The sequence below is a fragment of the Chelonia mydas genome, chromosome 1 (genome assembly GCF_015237465.2).
Source record: "Chelonia mydas isolate rCheMyd1 chromosome 1, rCheMyd1.pri.v2, whole genome shotgun sequence".
Classification (NCBI taxonomy): Eukaryota; Metazoa; Chordata; order Testudines; family Cheloniidae; genus Chelonia; species Chelonia mydas.
Window position 1 is genome coordinate 140,587,108 of NC_057849.1, and position 24,176 is coordinate 140,611,283.

The following is a 24,176-nucleotide window of genomic DNA, read 5'->3' on the forward strand; positions in this document are numbered from 1 at the left end:
CCCCACCTCCTTCACTGCCTCTCACTTCACTCCCACCCCCTTAATTGCCTTTTACTGTACTGTCACTGTCATCCCCACCCCTTCCATGCCTCGCACTGCACCTCCTATTGCTACCCTATCCCCTTCACTGCCTCACAATGCACCTCCTACTGCCACACCACCCCATTCATTGCCTCACAGTTTGCCCCTTTATATGCCATACTTCCTACTGCCATCCCATTTACTGCTTCATACAATGAACTTGCCCCCCACATCCCATTCACTGTCTCTGAGTCTGCTACTACTGTACCTGCCCCATTTTCTGCTTCACACAATGAAGCTACTCACCCTTACTCCATTCACTCTCTCATGCAGTGAGGCAGGACTATAAGCCCACTCTCAGTGTCCCAGAAGGAAGCTACAGTTTCTACCATTTACTGTCTCACACAATAGATGTACTGACCCACATTCACTGTTTTACAATAAATCTGCTGCACTCAGCTCAGACCCACATATGTTCAGTACTTCAGCAAAGGGAGGCTGGAATAGAAAAGAAATAAAGGGAACTGAACTGTTGCCCTTCTTCTTGCCCCTAATACTCCTTCAATTTTGTAAGAAGGTGAGTGGGAGAAACAATTTTTTAATCTGCCTCTTACTAAGATTTTTCCAGTATCTGTCAAGCTGAGGTGTGACATGCTTTTTGTGTGTCTCTCCTACATAATATGAAGGAAGACCTCAAACCTGAAGAAAAAAAGATCTGATAAACGTTGACAAACTTCACTCTCATTGTTTTTTAAAAATAGCTTCTCCTTCGTATTGGAAAAGCCTGGACAAAATTGTGTCTCCACTGACAATTCATATATATCATTGTAACAGAGTAATATTTAAAAAGTGCCTCAAAATGAGTATTCTCAGCAGCGTAGGAGACTGGGCAGGGAAGGTCTCCCTATTTGGGGCCATATCTAGCTACGACTGAAGTCAATGTGAGCATTCCATTTATTTCAGAAGTTGGATAGGTCTCTTAGGGTTAGACTTAAGCACATGTGTAACTTTACTAACGTAAGTAGTCCCATTAATTTAAATGGGACTATTCACGTGAGTAAAGTTACAGACATGTAAAGTGCTTATAGGATTAACATAACCGATTAATTCTAAAGCACTGTTAACAGTTTCTGGTGATGAGGAGTTTATTTGGCATCAATGAACATTTATAGTCTCAGAATTTCTTTTTCTCTATAAAAAGAAAAGGAGTACTTGTGACACCTTAGAGACTAACCAATTTATTTGAGCATAAGCTTTCATGAGCTACAGCTCACTTCATCGGATGTATATATTTCTATATATATTTCTATATTTCTTCATACTGTCAACCTCCCACAATACAATGAATCAACAATAACAAAGCAAGAATATTTAATAGTTTTATTTTTATTATGACATCTACAATACATTCATCCTTAATATATGATAATTATTATGTATTTCCATTCCAAAATTTGATAGATACATTGACAGGGATTAAATTATTTATAACATCTTCTTTATTCAACCAAAAATGCAGCATATGATTGTTTCTGGAATTTTCATACTCTATTTGCATCGTTGTATAAACTATACAGTTAAATGATTTAAGAGGCAACTTTATCCATTTAGAATGGAATTCTACACCATCTGTAATATTGCAAAACAGTGATTACACCTGCACAGAAATACACATTGGTAAGGCAACTACAATCAAGTGTTGCATCATATTCCCCCAACATTTTATGCATCCAGGTTACATGTTTCAACTGTGGTTTTCCCAGCAGTGAGATCATTTAAAGAAAGTTATATTTGCACCACATAGAGTTTTGAAATATTAGATATGAAACAATAATATTTTCCATTTTATGTACAAAATTATCCAAATGTATTGCAGGTAATATACGTTTTATTTTCAGTAGCAAGATCTTCACTTATAACTTGTTATAATGATCGTTACCACATTTGCATTTGTTTTCTTTAAAGAAAGACTATCAACAATACACTTCCTCTTCTATGTATAAAAGAATTAATTTCCCACAATTATTTTGGAAAAGGAGAGTGTTAAAGGGGGAGATTAAAACTTGGCTAAAGCCAGGTAATGTACGCCACCAGTTTGTGGTAGCTTCCCCCATCACATCTCAATTTTAGAGCCTGCCTGTGTATTCTCAAATATCCATATTGTCTCCATTTACTTCAGTTAGTTACACACGTGGGCCCCAATCTTATGTATGTGAGTAGTCCCACTGACTTCAAGTTACAAATGTGTGTATGCAAAATTGGAGATAGGAGCACATGCAGAATCAAATTTTTCAGACTGCCAGTACAGCTAAATTATATGGTAGTCATGTAATGTAAACAAATGTCCACCTGGAATTCAAATCTCTAGGGCCTCCCATAGGAAACCTAGTTTTTGCTTAATAAAGAATAAAGGATTAGGATCTAGATTAAATTAACAGTATATATAAATAATACACAAGATGACACGTGAGTACACAGCAATAATTTCAAGGCAGTGCATACGGTTTTAATTTTCCATTCTGTACTTCTTACTGTGGTGGATTAACAAAATGGGGTTTGAAGGGGAAAAGAGAAATCAATTATTTCACAAGAGAAAGGCAAAGTGTAAGGGTTGCCAGTTTTGGCTTCAATCTTGCAATCAGATCTGTTTAGGCAGACCCTTGTGTTTATATGACAGATCCTATTGCAAGATCAAGGTAGTTTGTTAGTTTGTTTTTATTTTTCAGCATCTGAGTTGCTGTACCCAATTCTGAAAAGGTTTTGGGCTTTTTGAGATTGTTTTTTAAATAATATTCCATATGAAAGATACTGTTAGGATGTAAACTGTTTATTCCTGGGGCAGGGATGTCTTCTCTTATGTTCTATGCATTACCAACCACATACAAGTAATAATCGAAATACTAAAAGAAAAAAGTTGAAATTTAGAAGTGATATCAATAGATGGCCGGTAGAAATTACTAGGATATATTTGTTTAATTGTATCTTATAATTACAAAAAATAAAATGTCCTGATACAGTCTAGATGTGCACATAGCTATAATGTGTGTAACTACCTGTTGCTATCATTTTTATCTTCATGATCCCTCCAACAGTTCATCCTATTGTTTGTTACGCCCATCTATTGAGTCTTGACTTAAACTAGTTCCTAGGCTTGCCACAGTCACATTTCCACTGACAGACTTTAACACCTGCATTGGTCTAATTGAAGAATAGGAGCTTATTTGTGTGCAGCACACAGCAAAATGGGTCTTCAATTCTCTAGGTGCTAAAGTAAGATAAATAAATAATAAAGTGCCCAATCAGTAAGGAATTAAATACAAAAGATAATCACCTTTGAAATAATAAGTCTTTTAGCTGGAATGTTTAACAATGCTCATTTAATAAACATCATTTACGTAATGTAATGTAGACCTGTTCATATAACCAAACTAAAACCATACACCTTTACTTACTGTATAAGAAAATTAGCTTATTTCCGTCAAATGCTGTCCCTTTACTGCATTTAGATATTCTGTCCCAATATGTGATTTTTAACACAAATTTGACACATTTCACTGCAATTGCTGTTTCAAAAAGAGCAACATCACGTACTTAGATGGTAAACTCCTTGGACAGGGACTCTTTGTTATGTGTTTTGTACAGCACCTAGCACAATCCGGGGGCCTCCTCCGACTGAACTCCCGGGGTGCTGCAAGTACGCCACCGCACTCAGCCAGCGCCCCGCGCATGCGCAGTCGGTCTACCGCTCGCTCTCTTGCGACACGCGCACGTGGGGCGCCTCTCTCTCTCGATGCCGGTTGCATCACCCGGCTTCGGGGTCCTTCCTGAGGCTGCCCGTCGCTCGCCTGCGCCACTGCCGCGCTCCCCTGGTGCCCCCACCGGAGCAGCGAAGACCAGAGCGGGACGAGACTGGGCCGGGTGCTTCCCGCATAGCCCGCGGCGCCGGACTCGGAGCGGGCGGCGCCCTCCAGCCCGTGTAGCGCCGAGCTCAGGCGGCCGCGTAGGGCTCCTCACTTCCTCTTGGGCAAGATGGCGGGGGACGAGGCGGGAGTGACTCTGGGGCAGCCGCACCTCTCCCGGCAGGACCTGGCCACCCTGGTGAGACCCGAGCCCGAGGCTGCGGGGCCCTGTTCGCCCGGCGGCAGGAGCGGGTCGGGGGGGTCCAGCGCGCGCGCGGCCTGGCTGGGGATGCGCCGGGAGCCGCCCCCTTAGCGAGCCGCCGGGCTGCGGGGAGGGGACCCGGGGTCGGGCAGCGCCGGGAGGGGGGGATTTATGCCACCGCCTGCCCCGTCCTGTGGGGAGTGGGGACGCGTCCGGTGGGCGCTGCTGCTGGGGAGGGGGGCGCCCTGTGGCGAGGGGCGGGGAGCGTGGAGCCGGCTGGTGATGAATCTTGGCCGAGCGGGGGGTGGGTTGTAAAAACGTCGGAGACCAGAGTTTAACCCCACCCCACCCCACCCGGCTCCCCGGGAGAAATCTGCAGCTTTTGTTGTTTCTGAGGCTTGATGCCCGATGTTAGGCCTAATGTAGGTGTTTAGGTAGGCGTGATGGAGACCGTAGATAACGAGGAAGGCGACGTGTTGCTGAGCTTGTCTTTTGTCTTGTGTAAGCATCGTCAGTGTCAGTACCTTTATCTGCCAACCTGTGTGTGTGAGTGACTACGGTGCTCTTGGATAGTGCTGACTAGACAGTAATGAAAATGGAAGTCGTCTACCCCGGGAAAATATAGTACTTAGTGACGTTAAAAGTTCGGCGGGAATTGTTTCTGTGGGCCCAGTTTAGACCAGTCCTTTGACACTCTGTTGAGACTACCGAAATGACCAGTTATAGTCTCCTTTCAATGTGGCTATCTGTCTATTAGTTGATTAACCAAGATTATCCCACTTATTTCATATAGGTTACAGTAGGTACATCGCAAAAAGAAAAGGAGTACTTGTGGCACCTTAGAGACTAACCAATTTATTTGAGCATGAGCTTTCGTGAGCTACAGCTCACTTCAGTTGCTACCTACCTGGGCTTTAATTTAGCTGGTGGCCTCCCTGTTTACCCCTTGGGCTAGTCTCCCTTCTTATATGAACTGTTGAAGAGTATTATAAGTACATATTCATAAGCTCTTTGGGGCACGGATTCTTTCTTTTATGTTATATGCAGCCCCGAGCATGCTGGTGCTCAACAAATAATACATTCTAGTGTAGTGATGATCCCTTTATGAGGGTCCTATATTTTCCCCAGTTCTCACTGATAATGACATTGTGAACTGAAAAGATGGATGATCGTTGTTGCTGGGAGATCAGATTGGAAAGGGTCTTGAAATTTCAAGTCCTTTCCTAAATTTTGGTTTCATATTTGTACTCAGATTTGTAAAGGGCTAGTTTAAATCCAGTTCTAGGCTCCAGTGTTGACAAAATTTATACACACGCTTAACTTTATGCACTGTGAGCAGTCTTAGTGACTACAAAATTTACCTCCCTTCAACTTGTCATCTTCCTACACAGTGCCATCTGCAGGGCACTTCCTATACTTACTGACTTAAATGGGACTAGTCATGGCATCTTAAGTAAGCATAATGACAGATTTTTGAGTAGCAGCCGTGTTAGTCTGTATCCGCAAAAAGAGCAGGAGTACTTGTGGCACCTTTAGAGACTGACAAATTTATTTGAGCATAAAGCAACAACAAAAAAACTTAAAAAACAGACTGAATTGGAATTAATTTGCAAACTGGATACAATTAATTTAGGCTTAATTGCCTAAGACTGGGAGTGGATGTGTCATTACACAAAGTAAAACTATTTCCCCTTGTTTATTTCCTCTCCTACTGTTCTTATAAAGTGCTGGAAATGGCCCACCTTGATTATCACTACAAAAGGTCATTCCCTCACGACACGCTCTCCTGCTGGTAATAGCTCACCTTTGCTGATCACTCTTGTTACAGTCTGTATGGAACACCCATTGTTTCATCTTCTCTGTATATATAAAATCTTCCCACTATATTTTCCACTGTATGCATCCGATGAAGTGACCTGTAGCTAACGAAAGCTTATGCTCTAATAAATTTGTTAGTTTCTAAGGTGCCACAAGTACTCCTTTTCTTTTAACGGATACAGACTAACACGGCTGCTACTCTGAAACCTGTCAAATGAATTTGTTAGTCTCTAAGGTGCCACAAGTACTCCTGTTCTTTTTAAGTAAGCATGTGAGTGTTTCTTTGAACAGTCTCATTAAATGGACAAAATCTGTTTTACGGTGAAGAAGAAAACTTACTAAATGTGTGACTTCCTTTAAAATGTTATGAGTAAGTTCAAGCTCTTGCGCAATTAATGCTAAGTGTAAATTTATTTCCATGCTGTACACAGAGCTAACCAGACCTCCCTATATAAAGAGCATCAGTGCCCACAATGTACAATCCACATCAGCATTCTCATATGTGTATATATATGGATGCATATATTTCATTGCACTAACATACGAACAGAGGCCTCAATCCTGCACTGAGATTTGCTCATACAGAGCTCTGTTGACTTCAGTGGAGCTCTGCATGTGTACAACAGTGCACTTGGAGGGCCAAATATCAGAGAAGTAGCCGTGTTAGTCTGTATCCACAAAAACAACGGGGAGTCTGGTGGCACCTTAAAGACTAACAGATTTATTTGGGCATAAGCTTTCATGGATCACCCACATGGAACTCAGTATTTGGTCAGGACCACATCAGTTATAAACAGTTTCAAAAGTAAAATAAGAGGACACTCACATGGATGTCATCACTTGCCTAATATAATTCATAGGTATTTTATAGTTTAAATATTCTTTTTGGACTGTGTAAGAACAGCATTTATAAGATAAAAGGCTTTGTTATAGAGACAGGAGATTTTGGATGACAGAATTTTTCCATGCTACACCAGGTGGGAATAAACTGATTGGGGGAAAAACAGCTTTTTAAAATCAGTCTAAATTTACATTTGTTTTACTTGTTGCCAATATTTCCTCTAATTTTTTACATCCATGTGCGGAATTAATTTTGTTATGTGCACAAATATGGAGGTGATGTGAGGCGGGGGTGGGGCCAAGGGGTTCGGTATGTGGGAGGGGGCTCAGGGCTGGGGAAGAAGGAGGGTGGGGGCTCTGGCTGGTAGGGTGGGACTGGGGATGAGGGGTTTGGGGTACGTGAGGGGGCTCATGGCTGGGGCAGAGGGTTGAGGTGTGGGGGAGTGAGGGCTCTGGGGTGGGGATGGGAATAAGGGGCTTGGGGTGTAGGCTGCCTTGGGGCTGCGGCGGGGAGAGAGGACTTCCCCCTCCCCCCAGCCCTCTCTTGCTGCAGCAGCCGGGGAGAGCGCCTTTCCTCACTTGCTGCGGAGCCATGCAGCTTGGAGAAAACTTATCTTGTAGCCTAAAAGTTTGCTTGAAATCTGTTCCATATAGAATGTTACCAAGCTGACGCCTCTCTCGCCAGAAGTCATCAGCCGTCAAGCTACGATTAATATAGGTAAGAAAAACAAAGTTAATCACAAATGCTTTTGTAACACATTCTTGTTGTCATGCATAGTGTTGAAAAGTCTTAGTAAAAAATTCTGCGGGGAAAATCCAAACAAAAAACTGTTCTAATGAAACAGAGAACATTAATAAACACTTGTATTGAAAGTTTTAAGCAAACTTTTAGTAAGCAAACTGCCTAAACTAACAGGCAGTGTTCTTTTAAATAGCAGTGTTAACAATCACAAAAGGAGACATGTCAAATCCTTATTACATTGAAAGATGGCCACTACAGTACAAGATGACTACTGCAATATAAGATCTTGGGAATGAAATGTTTTTAGTTAAAGGGGAAGTGTATGTTGGTGTTGGTGTTAGGAGTGCTCTCAAGCAAAAGGTGCTTTGCCTGAGTAAAGACCAGATCTTGTAATGAGCTCCATGTGGATGCAAGCGTCTGTCCACAGAGAGCTCATTTAAAGATCAGTCAGTTACTGTAGCAAGTTGCTGTAAAAAGCTAGTTAAGAAATCTGTACATGCTTACAATGGAAGCTCTGGATCCACAAGCTTCAAGGACTTACAGGTGTCCTGTGCAAACTGGATCCTTGATATTGATATTGAAAGTTTGACAAGTCTCTCTAATTGTGTGTGATTAATGTTTGCTTTTAAAATGTAGGCACAATTGGTCATGTGGCCCATGGAAAGTCAACAGTAGTAAAAGCTATTTCTGGAGTTCACACTGTTAGATTCAAAAATGAACTGGAAAGAAATATCACTATCAAGCTGGGTTATGCCAATGCTAAGGTTAGTCATTACTATGAATCTAAATGTACCTATTTTGACTCTTTTGTTAACTGTGTGAAAGTACTTAAATGACCACTGCTAGGTTAAACCTGTTTTTCACCTTTTTTTTATACTTCCAGATTTACAAACTTGATGACCCCAGTTGCTCCCGACCAGAGTGTTACCGGTCCTGTGGAAGTAGTACACCAGATGAGTTCCCTACAGATATTCCTGGGACCAAAGGGAATTTTAAACTAATCAGGTGACTGATCCGAATTCGGTGATTTTCAGTTGCTCTTGCTTTGTCCATGGTTCCCTCAATATAGTTGAAGTACACTTCAAGCGATTGTTTAAAAATGGTACCTTGTTTCTCCATAAGTCTGTTTGTATATTCAGTCCTCTGTTTACTCAAGTGATAAATAGTTTTTACTTCTATTACCTCTGAGGAGCCAGTACAGTTGAGAGAAGGTGCCATATTTTATTTGGGCTTGCTCATCATTTACAAAGTTGCAGTTTGCTGAGCCCAACTTCTGTGTTGGCATTTCTAATATACCCGTCACTGTAGTATCTAGAGATCTGAAGAGTATGAGGTTGCACAGATGTGACTGAAGGCATAATTTGACCTGCAGAATCTTTTACTGGTGATGAGACACAACAGAAAATAAGTCTAATTTTCCAATACTATATTGCTTACAGGGCTGTTTGAATAAAAAAGGCATCCTTTGGCTTGTAACCTGAATTAAATTTAAGTCAGAGGTGTGAACGAATTTAAAGTTTATTTTTAGACTGTAACCTAATGTAAATTGTATATCTTTGTCATTTTCCCCCCAGAGATAGAAAAATAAGAGTTTTTAAACTGGAGCTATGAAAACTTGAGCCTTAACTTGAGATCATCTTTGTGTTAGGAGAACGATGGGAGAGAGACTTGTTTATACAATTCCTGATAAAGTGTAACATGGTCAGAATGCAAGTTTAAAAGTTTCAGGAGTTATTTGTGATGCTTCATTGGGATTATTCAGATGAAAATAATCACAAGGGTGGCTATCAAATCAGACCTTAATCTGTACTTAAGTGTAGGGGACAGATCCTCATAACTGAATTTCCTTGCTTTTTCACATACCCTTCAACCTGAATACTTGTTCTAATAGAGTATTTTGGTGGGTTGTGACAGTTAGAAAGCTAGCACTAAACAAATCATTAAACACTGGTTTCTTTGACATACTGCTTATTTTACCTACTGTAATTTTTTAAAATATTATCGCTGAAGTGGCAGACAATTCTTTTTCTGTGGCATGTTGTCAAATAATAAAGATTACCCCATTAAATACAGACAAGAACTTGAAATGCCCCCATTATTGTAGCCTACACAATGTAAACTCAAAGATTGAGTCTGGACAGTTACAGGTCAATCTTAGAGATACGGTGCAGTTCTGGCTACGTTCAGAATGAACATGCCATAACCTTGCAAGGAGGGAAATGGGGAGAGAGCTTTTAGAAGAGATAAGAAGTGAAAAAGGGGAATGTTCTAGTCCAGCATGGATCTTCATAGTCTGACACATTTAAACTATGCATGGTTGGTTTGTAAGTTTCTGAAAGACAGAAATTACATCCCATAAAAGACATGTAGTACTGTCACCATTTTTCTGAAACTTAAAATTTCAACAAGTAGATAGTTCATTTAGTTATGTTCATATGAACATAGTTCCAAAATGTCAACTTTCCATGTTTGTCTTGAAATAATATGCAGTTTTTGTACGTACCTTAACTGTGTGCCTACTGGTCACTTCATGCAAACCAGTCAGTTTAATTGGCGATAACTGGCTTTTGTTGTTTTGTGTTTACCCTCCATATGCAACAGGCATGTCTCTTTTGTCGATTGTCCGGGCCACGATATCTTGATGGCTACTATGCTGAACGGTGCGGCAGTTATGGATGCAGCACTGCTTTTGATAGGTAATATTTGGGGTGGGGAAATTGAGCCTCTTTTATAACATAACAATACAACAACTTAATATTGACATTAAAATAATACAAAGGGTAATGGGCGACCAGCTGTTACAAAAATTTTGAATGTTATTGAGTCTTGTGTAAAGAGATAAGATTTTAAAACTACGATTGTAGAAAGAGAATATCGTGCCCTCTAAATAGATACGTCTGAAATTGTGGAACAGAATTTGAGCACTTTGACTCGTCCAATAGCTGAAGCGATATTTGACTGTTTGGATAATGGCAGAGGAGTGGTGGGTTAAGATGAAATTTTGGGACTGTTTTTACTTGTACAATAAAGTTAGATTTTCATGTTTGGAGATGCTTAGGCCTATTTGAGCAGGCTTGCTTTTCTCTCAGTTGTTTTATCTGCCCTTTCTATTAATTTAAATATGTAGTACTGATGCTCGAAAGAGAGTGGGGTGAGGTGGGAAGCAATGGTAAGTTCATTGTGATGTGGACAGAATCAAAGGACCCCATTTGGGCCATTCTTTCTGTTGATAGACTGATTTAGGAAGAACTTTCACTAATCTGACTTGAGCAGGTGTGTAAAGTGTGTGAAATAAATTAAACTTCATTTTTATAAATGTGCAGAATAGTATAATAATTCAACTACGAATTATGTTACGTCTGGTCAGACCACATATTATTTGGGAAACGAAACAATAATATACCCAAGTTAGCATTGTTTTAAGTGTCTGAATAGCCATGAAATATTTAATAATAAGTAGTAATTAGTCTTTTTGATCTATAGCTCACCAAGGCACTTCACAAAAGGTGGTGACCACTGTCTTTCTTTACACAGGGGGTAACTGAGGCACAGAGAGGTTAAATTACTTTCCCATAGCCATACAACAAGTCAATGGCAGAAGTAGATACAGCAGAACCCAGTTTATCCGATCTAATTGGGACTGGGGTCAGATCGATAATCAAAAATTCAGATAATCCGGAGAATGGGAGAGTGCGAGGTTGCAGTGCCATCTAGCAGCCACACGAAAGATTGCCCACTTCTTGATCTGTGTGTACTGGTTGTTGGGTTAATACGGAGAGCCAGATAATGAGGGGTTGGATAAACGGGCCTCTACTGTATATGTCTTAGCAGAACACACTCACCATTTGTCTCTGTGCGTACACACACACAATCTGCCAAATAAAACTGCCCAGTGTCAAACTACATACAACTCAAATGTAAAGTTGAGATATATATTTAAACATAGTTCCCAGTCACCTTTTCTGACAAAGACGTGAGTGGATGGATATCTATATACCCCGGAAATCCAATGAACTCTATTTTCAGAACAAAGGGACAGGAGAATTAATTTCTAGTTATCAGAGTCCTCCACTAATGCCTCCTCCCCCCTCAGTCCCCATATAGTAGATCAAACCCCCAGTGAGCTCAAATATTGTAACAGCACATTAGGGGAAAGATGACTTTCTGGGAAGTAGAACCCAAACAATATTGATAACCTTAATAGCCATGTGCTTTCTGAATTTTTGGTTTGTCATTAAAGTTTAGGGCTCTTGGCATTTTTGTGTCTGAGATGAAGAGAATGCACTAAACCCATAAGCAATTAAAAAAATTAGCAACTTGATGACTTTTAAGCAAGCAATATTTTTTCAAGCACACAATGAGGTGGTAGATGTTCACACAGTTTTGTGTATCCTTATTATAGATGACTGTACATAATCACTTTTTCCACTCCCCTTCCAGCTGGTAATGAGTCATGCCCTCAGCCCCAGACCTCTGAACATCTAGCTGCTATAGAAATCATGAAATTGAAACACATTCTAATTCTACAGAATAAGATTGACTTGGTAAAGGAGAGCCAGGCTAAAGAACAGTATGAACAGATTCTTGCATTTGTACAAGGTAAGTTTCCAGAAGCAGAAATGCAGTCTTGCTGGAAGTTCTATGTAATTCTTCAATGCTGGGAGTTAGGCTGACATGAAAAGCGTTATCTGGTCAGGACAACCTGATGTCCAACTCAAAGAATTAGCAGATGAGTCAGGCTTTTGTAGCTTTAAAAAAAAAAAAAAAAAGGTTGTGTAATGTTTTGTTTTCTAGATATTTCAATAAGATTTTTCTTTCAAATATGAATTTAGTAGCATTATATTCTGCTTCCACGCTGCTACAATTAACGGATTTTAAGGGTTGTTCCTAAACACACAAACTGGATGTAAAATGACTTGACTTGAACCTGAGTCTCCCACATCCCAGATGAGTGTCCTAACTACGGGGCTGAAGAGTCAGTCTGTCTTTCTCAATACATATTTAGTTATACAAATGAAACTGCTCTAATGGGATCAGGCAGAGCAGGGACTTGAATCTGGGTCTTCCACGTCCCAGGTAAGTGCTCTAACCAACAGTTTTGTTGAAAAATTCCCAATGAACTCTGTTAATCAGTTCCCCCTCTCAACTACTTCTATTCCACTGTTGATAGCCTGCCTATCTCCACTCTCCTTATCTCAACCATTGGGCACCTTGAATTCTAGCCAGTCCTCCCTTCTCGCACCCCCTCCCCCCATTCTTTCTCACACATTTCCTTGGGTCTCCCTTTACGCACAGTCCATTCACCGCCAGATGTCTACTTGAGTTGAGTTACTCCCTTGCTGCAGGCCCACTGAGCTAAACTATGTATCTTGGGGTTTTATACTGCTACCCATCGCTGTAGTATCTGAGCGTCTCCCACATAGAACCAGTAGCAGTCACTAAGTCTCTAGTGGATTTCAGAGAGGCTCTGGCTCCTCTTCCGCCTTGTAAACCCCATCTTATTCTCATGCTTCCTCTCCATGCCATGAGCTTCCTACCATGCTGTTGCTGTGGTGCACTGGGAGCCAAGGCAGCAGCTCTAGGGGAGCTTTTCAGGTGTAGAAACCTTGGCTCAGAAATCTTGGGCTTTTACCCCATGAGCCTTGGACCCAAACTCCACACACCCCTGCAAACCATCCCATCCCTCTGGTTCCCCAGCGCCCTCCTGATTTTTATTTCCCATCTCCCCAGAACCTCTGCCGCTTAGCCTTGCTCCTTGGCTCAATGGGGGTATTTGCAAAACCCAGCTGTGGAGGCAGGTTAGCAGCATCAGAAGATGGATGTGGTTGACAGGTCTGATCAGTCCTGTTATAACCTTTGTGTAGTTCAAAATTGTTGGCTTGTGTCAGGGACACAACTTCTCATGTGTTTAAAATCTCATAAGTGGCCTAAATGCAAGGTACTTTTGTGTGTGAATTTTGAAGTTTGTGGAGATTGAGGTTATTTCGCTAGAGAAAGTCAAGCAAATGTGACTAAGCCAGGGAGAAAGTTCAAAGAGAGAGCAATTTTAAAATGTCTCTTTTTCAAATTTAGTAATATTTCACTAAAAAAAACTGTAGAACATAGTTGTCCAAAGAATTATTGTACCAAATTTGAAAGCTAAATTAAATCAGTAAAGTATGAATCAAGCATTTTAGTCTTGCTTTATGCGCAAAACTCATTGCAATCTTAATTATGGAATTGCTACTGATGCATCAAATATTTTAGATCTCTCATCCTCCATAGGATATCTCAGCTCTGTTCTTTCACTGCATCTTTGCCCTAACTGCTTGTTCTGTTTCCTCTAATTTTTCACAACCCGCATCCAGAGAGAGGTTTCCCAGCTGTGGTCTGTTTACAGTCCCCACAAGTTGCTGTGTTTGTTAGAATGCAGTCTGGCCAGGTCGTAAAAAGTAAAATGTAGGGCTTACCTCAGTATAACTTTAGTTGCTCAGGGGCATGGAAAAGCCACCTCCCTCAGTGACGTCAGTTACACTGACCTAAGCTCTAGTGTGGACAGCACTATGTCGGCAGGAGAAAGTCTCCTGCTGACGTAGCTACCGCCACTTGGGGAGGTAAGATAATTATGCTAACAGGAGAGCTCTCTCCCGTCTTTATAGAGCATCTGCACTAGCTGCGCTGCTGTAGCAATTCTAGAGTAAACTAGCCCTTAAAGTCTAGTGGGCATGGGGCTACGGCAGGGGCAGGCAAACGTTTTGACCTGAGGGCCACATCGGGTTTCCAAAATTGTATGGAGGGCCAGTTAGGGGAGGCTGTGTCTCCCCAAACAACCAGGCATGGTCCGATCCCCGCCTCCTATCCAACCCCCCCCTCCCCCTGCTTCTCGCCCCCTGATGGCTCCCCCGGGACTCCTGCCCCATCCACCACTCCCTGTCCCCTGACCAACCCCCTCTCTCATTCCTGACTGCCCCCCAGGGACCCTTGCCCAATCCAACCCAGCTGTTCCCCACCCTCTGACTGCTCCACCCTCTGACAACCACCCCGAACTCCGCTGCTCCCTATACAACACCCCTCCATGCCCCCCCGCTCCCTTACCACGCTGCCTGAAGCACCGATGGCTGGCAGCGCTACAGCTGCACCGCCCAGAGCACTGGGTCAGGCCATGGCTCTGCAACTGCGCTGCCCGGCTGCCCAGAGCATTGTGTCGGCGGCGCAGTGAGCTGAGGATTTGGGGGTGGGGGAACAGCGGGGGAGGGGCTGGGGGCTAGCCTCAGGGGCCAAGCAGGAGGATCCCGCAGGCTGGATGTGGCCTGCGGGCTGTAGGTTGCCCACCTCTGGACTAAGGGATCTAAGTCCAAATTGGTTTTCATGAAGAATCTGTTTTTTACCTCTGTGGTAACTCTGCCCCTTCAGTGCCTACATGCACAATTGTATTCCTCCTCTCCAGTAGGTATGCTGCTTATCTCAGGTTAAGAGGCTGAAACTTATGTCATGCCACTCCTGATCATCAAGCAGGAAGCAGATTGTTCCTAGAGTAAAACACTGCCTCAAGAGCCCACTTGGAGAACAAACTATATAGGCCTCCCACACAGAAACTCACAGAACTCCCCGTAGGCAATGTACAAGCCATATTGTACTACCTTGAAAAGTAGTTGTGGCTTAATATGAAAATAAATATGACCTGACGCTTTTGTCATGTTGTTTTTATGGACTTCTGGTTTGGGGAAATATGTAGAAATCGTCCCTGAAATTTCATTTGTGATTTTAGTGCGTCATGAATGCTCATATACGCTTTGGTATACGCAACATAAAGTCTGATGTAAAACAACTCCATTTTTTTTGTTGTAGGTACAGTTGCAGAAGGAGCTCCTATTATTCCAATCTCAGCACAGCTGAAATACAACATTGAGGTGGTTTGTGAGTATATAGTAAAGAAAATTCCAGTCCCATTGCGAGACTTCACATCAGAACCAAGACTTATTGGTATGTAAATGTTTAAAGCTTACCTATATGTTTAACCACCCTTTCAGACAATGCTAATATTGGGGGCATGCTCTAAAGAGGGTATGAGGACATTTAGCACGCTAGCAATTTCAAGCCTCTCTATTTCCTGAAATCTTAAATATGAGTGTTGTCTGTGTGTGTATATATACAATATGACTATATATAAATGAACTGCTTTGATTTGGGCATTTTAAATGTGGATATAATATGAAAACGGCAGTGAAAATGATTAATTTATCTTAGAAACAAGGTAGATGAGATAAACTTTTATTTTACCAACTTCTGTTCGTGGAAGGTACAAGCTTTCGAGCAACACAATGCTCTTCTTCAGGCCTGCGGAAGGAAGCAGAGTGATTTCTAAATCAGATTTGCTCTTTATACATTAGATTACTCTGACAACTTTGTGGTGTCTGGAAAATCAAGCTGCATTCTGTTGCAGTTAAAACTCTTGGGAATAAATAGATATGGCTTGAAGACAGAAGGGGTGGATATGCTGGCACCCTTCCCCCCCCCCCCCCCCCCCGGTCAGTTTTCCAAGTGGCACACTTCAATATTATGTTATGTCACTTGGGCATAAATGTTAAAGCATTGGATTTTGTTCATTTCTAAAACATCTTCCTATTCAGTTCATCCACTCTAGATGTATTTTACATAAAACACTGAAATCTAGAGTGTATATGTATATAGAACTTAACAAAGTCGGTCTGTTAGAAATTAGGCTAAAAGCAAAGGTCATTTTCTCTTACAAGTGTTAGGATTTCCTCCAGTATTCTATAGGTGGTCAGCCTTTTTAAAAAGGATCTGATATATAATTCAGTTTCTGAATTAAACAGAGAAGCCCATAATAGAATTTAGAAAAAGCTTCTCCTATTGAAGACAGTGGCAAAACTCCCAGTGGGACCGTGATTAGGTCTTTTATTTTAAAGCACGCATTTCTTTCATTGCCTTTACGTAAATCTTAAGCATGCAGGAGGTTAAATGTTGTATTTTCACTTCCGAACACTATAAATTGGAGAACGGTGCCTAAAGAATACTTTTTACTTTATTTTGTTTGTAATACTTTCTTAGAAGCTTGTAAATAATCTTTCTCTGGTTTAGTCTTCTTCTACTTGGCGAATAGTTTGTTTTCTAAGAAAGTTGGATGTAGCATTACTTCCTCCTTTATGCACTGATATCTCTAATGTTTGCATGGCTTTGAGAATAATTTTTAAATACCAATTAGTTTGTGATAAATGTATTTACTGAGAACTAAATTAATTAAAATTGCATTTTAAAGTACAGTGGATATTCCTTGCCAGAATGCGTTAACATGTTTTGGGTTTAACCAGCTTAATTTGACCCATGGTTCATGTAGTATTTAAAAACTTATGAAAAAATTGCATGCAACAGACTGCATAGCATGGTGAATACAGGGAGGTATTTTCATTGTTTGGAGTAGATTTTAAAAAAAAGACAAGAATTGTAAACATCACATAAGTGTCACTAGTCAAGCTTCTATATATCTTAATAATGGATTTGTGTGCTTTTCAGTAATTAGATCTTTTGATGTCAACAAGCCTGGATGTGAAGTAGATGACCTTAAGGGTGGTGTAGCTGGCGGTAGTATTCTAAAAGGTGTATTAAAGGTAATAGCTACTCTTCCGCCCCCCTGTCCTCCAAATACCTCATTAGTTATTATAATGTGTAGACGCATAATAGGTGTTTCTTTGTGGTCAATACAAAGCAACTTAAAGGTATATAGTCAGTTTTAAAAAATTAATTAAAATTAGCTTCAGGTACTACCCGCACCTGAGTTCCCCTGTCTTTGGTTATGGTTTCACAGTCCTGTTTTAAAATGTTTTCCTTTTGCCTTGTTGCTGTTTGAAAGTTAAACAGAAATGGGAAACAATGAAACTGACCATGCCCAATCCTCTCCCTCTCTCCTATGCCCCCCCTCAAAAACAAAAACAAAACAAAACCCTTTATTGGTTATAGTTAGGTTTTTACTAGTAACAAAATATATATATTTTTAATTGACATAAGTGATTTTTTTCCAAAGTTGATGGTGGTGTCCGTTTCTATTCCTTGCAATGAATATGAGGGTGCAGTTTCCCCTTCTTGCATGTGCATATTTATTTAGTAAATCATTTAAAAAAGGTGGAGTTTGAGCTGTGCTGATAAATCTAAATAAAGTTAAGGAGTGTGTGCTAACTATGCACTCAGTCACCACATTAAAAGTGAATATGACTGAATACTCAGCTTTTGTATGGAGTACTATCAACAAGTTTTCAAGTCTTTTTTGTCTATTAAAAATAACATCCTTGATTATTAAACTGGAAAGTTAAAAAATCAAGTTTATGCACCACTTATACAATTTGATCTTCTATGTTCTTTTGCTTGAACAGTGAAACTACATTGGTGCACTGTCTGGTTTTTCATACACTAACTCAGTAATATAGTGTTTGGGATTGCAGTACTATTAGAAAACATTTAAATTAAAATAAGTTAGAATTTAAATGTTGGGCCTAAAACTAAGAGTGATCATCTAATAAATCAACTTTTTAAAGTACGTTTGAAGGTAGTGTTAACTACCTTTTTATTACCTGTGTAGTACAGAGGTTTTTAAAAGTTGTGTTGATTTTCCAGGTAGTACCACTATTATTCTGTGATGCAACGGCCAAGTGCTGTTAATATTAATGTAACTGTTGGAAAAATAACTCTTCTCTCCCACCACCAGCTAGCTTTTTACTCTGGTGAAAAAGAAACATCTAACCATTTTTTCTCCACTATACTTAGGTAGGCCAGGAACTTGAAGTCAGACCTGGTATTGTATCCAAGGACAGTGAAGGAAAACTCATGTGCAAGCCAATCTTTTCCAAAATTGTATCACTTTTTGCAGAACACAATGATCTACAGTATGCTGCTCCTGGAGGCCTAATTGGTAACAATGTTTTTTTAATGAAGAGATTTTTCTCCTCATGCCTGTTTTTGAAAACTTAGATGGTTTCAGATAACAGTACACTTCCTGGGAAGAGGGGGGAATTTATTGGAGTTTACAGGAAATTCTAATGTGTGACTCCTACAGCAATTGTGTACCTTTTAATATATATGTAATGAAGCTTTATAAAACAGTGCCAAATAGTGTAAAATTTAGTTATTTATCTAAATTACATTGGTTAGCTCCAGCAGGCTTCTGTATTATCTGTGCTGCCACCAGCATGATGAATCCTGGGGCATTGTATCACGGCTGGTTAGAGTTCACAGATCCTAAAAAAGAGTAAATAGGTGAGTTCAGTTCTTAATGTGCTGAACGCCCACCTCCAGCTGGGTAGTGGGGATGTTTAGTATGTCACTAAGAATAATGGTTAATTTCATTTGTAGGTCTCCTTTAAATGTATTTGATGCGTATAAATATGATTACTTTTTCAATTATTCCTCAGAAGTTGTCTTGTTCTGAAATAGGTGTTGGCACTAAAATTGACCCAACTTTATGTCGGGCTGACCGAATGGTGGGGCAGGTTCTTGGTGCAGTTGGAGCACTCCCTGAAATATTCACAGAGCTGGAAATTTCCTATTTCCTGCTTAGGCGACTCCTAGGTGTGCGCACTGAGGGAGACAAGAAAGCTGCAAAGGTTAGTATATTTGTACCTGTTCTGTTAAAAGGACATTATCATGGTACTTGTCAGACTTTTTTTTGTTTTGAAGCTTTTACTCTGTTAACCCCCTGGAAATTAATTCCACTGAGATGTAAGTGTTTATATTTATGCATGCTTTCATCTTTCCTTTCTTCCTGGTTTCCATACATAATGTTTGCATTTCAGAGGGGAAAAACAATGGTACATGTCCACTTAAATACTATGTAAGAATGCCTTTCACAGGGGGAGGAAATTCATATACTGGTAACCTAAAGAAATTTGAAGCCTTGTGATTCTTAAAGTTGGCCCTTCTTCCAAAGATGCTGGTAATCCTTGTTCCTTCCCCCTTGTTGTTCTCCATTCATCGGCTGCAAAACTTGTCATGCATGATCCTGCTAGTTTCATGTACATCCTAATACTTTGCCAGTCTAGGGATGTGGTGGATTCTCCATCACTTGAAGTTTCTAATCCTAGACTAGATATCTTTCTAAAAGGTATGCTATGGCTCAGGAGTTGGCAACCTTCGGCAAGCGGCCCATCAGGGTAATCCACTGACGGGCCACGAGACAGTTTGTTTACGTTGACCGTCCGCAGGCACGGCCCCCCTGCAGCTCCCTTTGGCCGCAGTTCAGTGTTCCCAGCCAATGAGAACTGCGGGAAGCAGCGTGTACTGCTGGGACGTGCTGGCTGCCACTTCCTGCTGCTCCCATTGGCTGGGAACGGCGAACTGCGGCCACTGGGAGCTGCGGGGGGCCGTGCCTGCGGACGGTCAACATAAACAAAATGTCTCGTGGCCCGCCAGTGGATTACCCTAATGGGCTGTGTGCCAAAGATTGCAACCCCTGCTATAGCTCAAAAGTTGTGGGCTTGATACAGGAATTACTGGATGAGGTTCCATGGTCTGTTTTGTGCAGGAAGTCAAACTAGTTGATCATTATGATCCCTTCTGGCCTTTAAACTATGAAAACTGCTTCACGCTGATTTATTTTATTGGTAAATTAGGTGTTGCCATCATTTTGGATTTTCTCTTTGTGACTGACTCTGGATTGAGCAGTTATTTTGGTGGTTGTATTTGGTGAAAGGAGAGAGGCACAAGGATCTGTTTTATATTGATGTCAATTGTGGGGTAAAAAACTTTAGCTTTCTATATAGTTTATGCAACCTTAAAACAATTATTATTTCCCAGAAAAAGGCAGACTGATTTTTGTAGATGAGTCTGAGGCAAGTAATCTGGAGTATTATTTGTGCTGAGCCTTTTTATATTTCTCCTACATTAGTAGGAAAATGAGACACTTTATCATGTGTCTAAAAATGGACATCGTTTTATCATATTCATGTGCAGCATGGTCCTAGACATTTGGTGCTTGCCTCCCTTTCTGTTAGTATTTTTCTTTGGTAACCTAGCTGTAGCAGTCAGATATAAAATCTTTTTTTTTTGTCTTCATTTAAGTTATTGGCTGCAAAATGCTATTAACTTTATAAGTTATTTGCATATTTAAAGTAAAACTTACAGAATTCTTTATATCTTCTTTCAGGTGCAAAAGCTATCCAAGAATGAAGTTTTAATGGTAAATATAGGATCCTTGTCTACTGGAGGAAGAGTTAGCGCAGTGAAGGCTGATTTAGGCAAGATAGTGCTAACTAACCCTGTGTGCACAGAAGTAGGAGAAAAAATTGCCCTTAGTCGAAGAGTTGAGAAACACTGGCGGTAAGTTGGCAGTACGGTGACAAAATAACCCCTTGATACTACTGTGTTGCACTGACACCAGTACTATCTGCCTCTGCTGTAGAATTCCTTTGTTCCTCTAAATTCTCTAAGCACCTAATCACTATTTCTATGGGACACTTTTTTCAAAAATGTTAAGTGAAATAGTGAAAAATTAAATACTTTATAGATTGTGCGCGGCTTAACATAAATGCACAATAAACCTTCTGATGCCATGAGTTGTGACTTGATAACACAGTCATACCACAGTAATATTAACAGCAGGAACTTTAACCCAGTGATGCCAAAGACCAAATAGAAATTAAGGATACATTTAAGACTGGGTTTATCTTAAAGCAGTAATTCTCAGCCTGTGGGCCTGGGCTCAGCAGTTCCAGCTACATTTGACTGCCAGTGCCGCTTTGCAAAGTGTGCGTGGTGGGGAGGACAAGGGAACAAAGGGACACTGATCTCCAAGGACCTTTTTCTCTGGCTCCCGTGAGACTGGAGGTATCAATTTTATTAGTCAACACAGATTACAAGAATAATGTGGCTGGTGGGGCACCCAAAAACATCCTGTAGCAGGATCCCTAAAGTTGAGGAGCAGTATGGCTGGTGGCTCCTTTTTAAGCTTATTTGCTTCGCTTCTCTTCAAGCAACTGCCCACCTAGAATGTATATTCTCTGAAAATAAAGCTAGTACAGAAACACTAAGCAATCCTGTCCCCTACACCCCCTGTGTGGACCTCGCACTGCGGTAAGGAGAAAAAGGTATGTTAACATACTTCCCAGTAGTTCTGATCTGGCTGAGACATACTGGGTTTTGAACATCTGTTCCGGGAAATAGTCATGGCCAGTTTTCTGGATCACTGTGGCAGGCAGTTACACCTTGCTAGCTGTTTCTGTAACTCTCTCAGCCGGTCAGCTCAGCAGCAGGCAGAGCTGGCAGCCAAATGCCTTCAGTAGAGAGGTAGCTAGTGGGGGTTACTGGAGTGGCTACTAAGTAACGAGGAGAGGAGCACACACTTTCTGAGCAGATAAGGAAGGAATGAGCACCAAGAGAGAAATGGGGGAAGCTGAAGGGGAGCTATGTGAATAGAAGATGAGCAACATTTTCCAGCAATGACATGTCAAATCTGTGGTTTGGTAGCTGCTGGGTTCTTTAGGTATTTTGGTGCAATTTTTTTCTGTTTTTTCTTCCCTTCTTTCAAACAAACCTGTATTTCACCAAAATGCTCACAGATCTCTCTTGTTGTTGGGGATGGCACTCTCAAGTGCACTTTTATTAGAATTGTTTGTGGCACAGTTTTCACATGTGGCCAACTATACTGTAGTAGAAGGGAAAGGAGAAAAAACAAAACTAAGCAAGGAAAGAAACAGAGGGGATGTGTAAAGAACAAAGAAATTGGGAAGGTTCTAATTAGGAAGAAAAGAGTGGGGACAGCTGGTACAGAGGAAGGGGAAAAGAACTCTGCCTCTTACACTCCCTTCCTCAGACTTTCTAGGGAAGTGAATGAGAGAACAAGGAGAGGGGCAGCTGGGATATAGTGGAAAGTAAAATCACATAGAGAAAGAGGCACAGGGGTTAAAACTGGGAGAATGGACAAATAGGCAAAATGCAGCAACAACACCAGGGACATGTGGGGCCTGAGTGTGGCTTTGCCACAGCTGTGGGCTCCAGCCTAGAAAGGCTTGAAATAATGGATTAATTACTTCAATTCCATTTTTATCAATGTATGCTGTTCTTCTGGGAATTGTTCCGAAAGATGTGAGAGCCCAGAGTTACGGCAGACAAGTTCAGGACTAAGATCAGGTTCTTCCATGGCTCCCTTCAAGGAGTTGGGAGAGTCTTAAAGGCAGTTGCATCGATTATATGTGCTGTCTCTTGGCTGGAAAAGTGATATTGCAGTCTTTTTAAAAGCTTTCTCTGAAGCTGCATCTTGAGCTAGTGGAAAGAATTAGTGGATTTTTTAAAACGCAGTGGGTGTGTAAGGGGAAGTACTAAGAGGGAAGATTTTTTTCTATTACCCAATACAAGTGGTAAAAACAATTTTGAGAATTATGTCAACTTGGTGTTCAGGTTACACCCTCAGTGAGAAATGTTGACCTCAAAAATTGAACTATTATATTCCTTTTTTTGCAAGGTGTTCTCATTTCCCTTTAAAAGTAGTGTAACGCTTTATGCAGGTTGGAAAGCAATAAAGCTATCGACACATTTTCATTTGCAGTTAACTAGACGATTATGGGCAAGTAGAACCTTTGTGTGTGCACTTCTGTTTAACAGCACATTTTAAAAAATGGTCCCATAGCTTAAGAAAAAGTCCTTTGCTTATGGTCTCTCCATTATCCTCCCCTCTCCTATGCTTCCAGCAGCCAGTCGTCTTTAAGATTTTGCGGTGCAGGGGAGGGAAGGGGGAGTTCAGAAACTTCTGAAACCTGTGTGAGTACTCCTAATACAAACACGACTACAGGGTTTATATAGAGCTCTTGCCATTTGCATTTTGAATATTTTCTAAACACAATTACAAATAACTTGTTTTTCATTTTTCAGTTTAATCGGCTGGGGTCAAATAAGAAGAGGAGTGACAATCAAGCCAACAGTTGATGATGATTGAAAAGTAAAAACAAGTGTGTCATTTTGAGAGATGGAATGCCTATTTCCATATACTGGGGGGGTACATTTTTGGAGTGAAATTTGTTACACAACTCCCATTGCTCCAGACATTTTACTGGAAATTTACCCTCTTACTAAAATACTAGTCAGTATCTCCAATGAAAGGGTAAAAAATTGTCATAGAGGTGGATCTAATAATCCACATTTTAGCAGAAACTAATTGTATGTGTTTCATGCCATATCTAATTTATGTTAGTTTGTGTTTGAGAAGATTGTTTAATATCACTCAAGTCACCCCCAATGTAAAACACAAACCATAAAATCTGTTTTGAAATAAAATATTGCTTCTTATTTTTCATTAATTCTTATCCTTCGTAGTGAAAGGCTGCAAAGATTGTTCAAGCAGTACAAGAATTTAAAAAGAAAATAAACTCTCCTTGAAGACCAATTCCCTGTTTTTGCGCCGCACCTAGTTTTGTTAAGTCTCTGAGTTCTTCACAGCAGACATTTCTTAATGTTTCCAATTCTTGCTTTGTGAATGGTGACTTTTTTATATTTTGCAATTAGGCTGCTAACAGTGATGACTTATTAGTCCTGGAAGACACAAATTCAAGAGGAATTACTATTGAAACATACAAAGGGGAAAACACAAGAAACTCCTAGGAAGTGGAAATACTGTTTTAAATCTTATTTCAAAATGTTTCCAGTGGTCAGACAACCCATGTAAAACAGCTACTGT

General features: G+C 40.6%; 1 protein-coding gene across 1 annotated transcript; it reads left to right on the plus strand.

The window, feature by feature from the left end:
• Window positions 1-1,394: 1,394 nt before the first annotated feature.
• Window positions 1,395-23,795, plus strand: EIF2S3 (eukaryotic translation initiation factor 2 subunit gamma). The gene is made up of 12 exons (XM_037901832.2): window positions 1,395-4,119; window positions 7,435-7,498; window positions 8,159-8,286; window positions 8,406-8,527; window positions 10,124-10,218; window positions 11,963-12,121; window positions 15,350-15,484; window positions 17,036-17,130; window positions 18,281-18,425; window positions 18,947-19,116; window positions 20,655-20,827; window positions 23,375-23,795. The coding sequence occupies exons 1-12, from the start codon at window positions 4,051-4,053 to the stop codon at window positions 23,436-23,438; spliced, it is 1,419 nt and encodes a 472-aa protein (XP_037757760.1). The 5' UTR covers window positions 1,395-4,050; the 3' UTR covers window positions 23,439-23,795.
• Window positions 23,796-24,176: the final 381 nt, after the last annotated feature.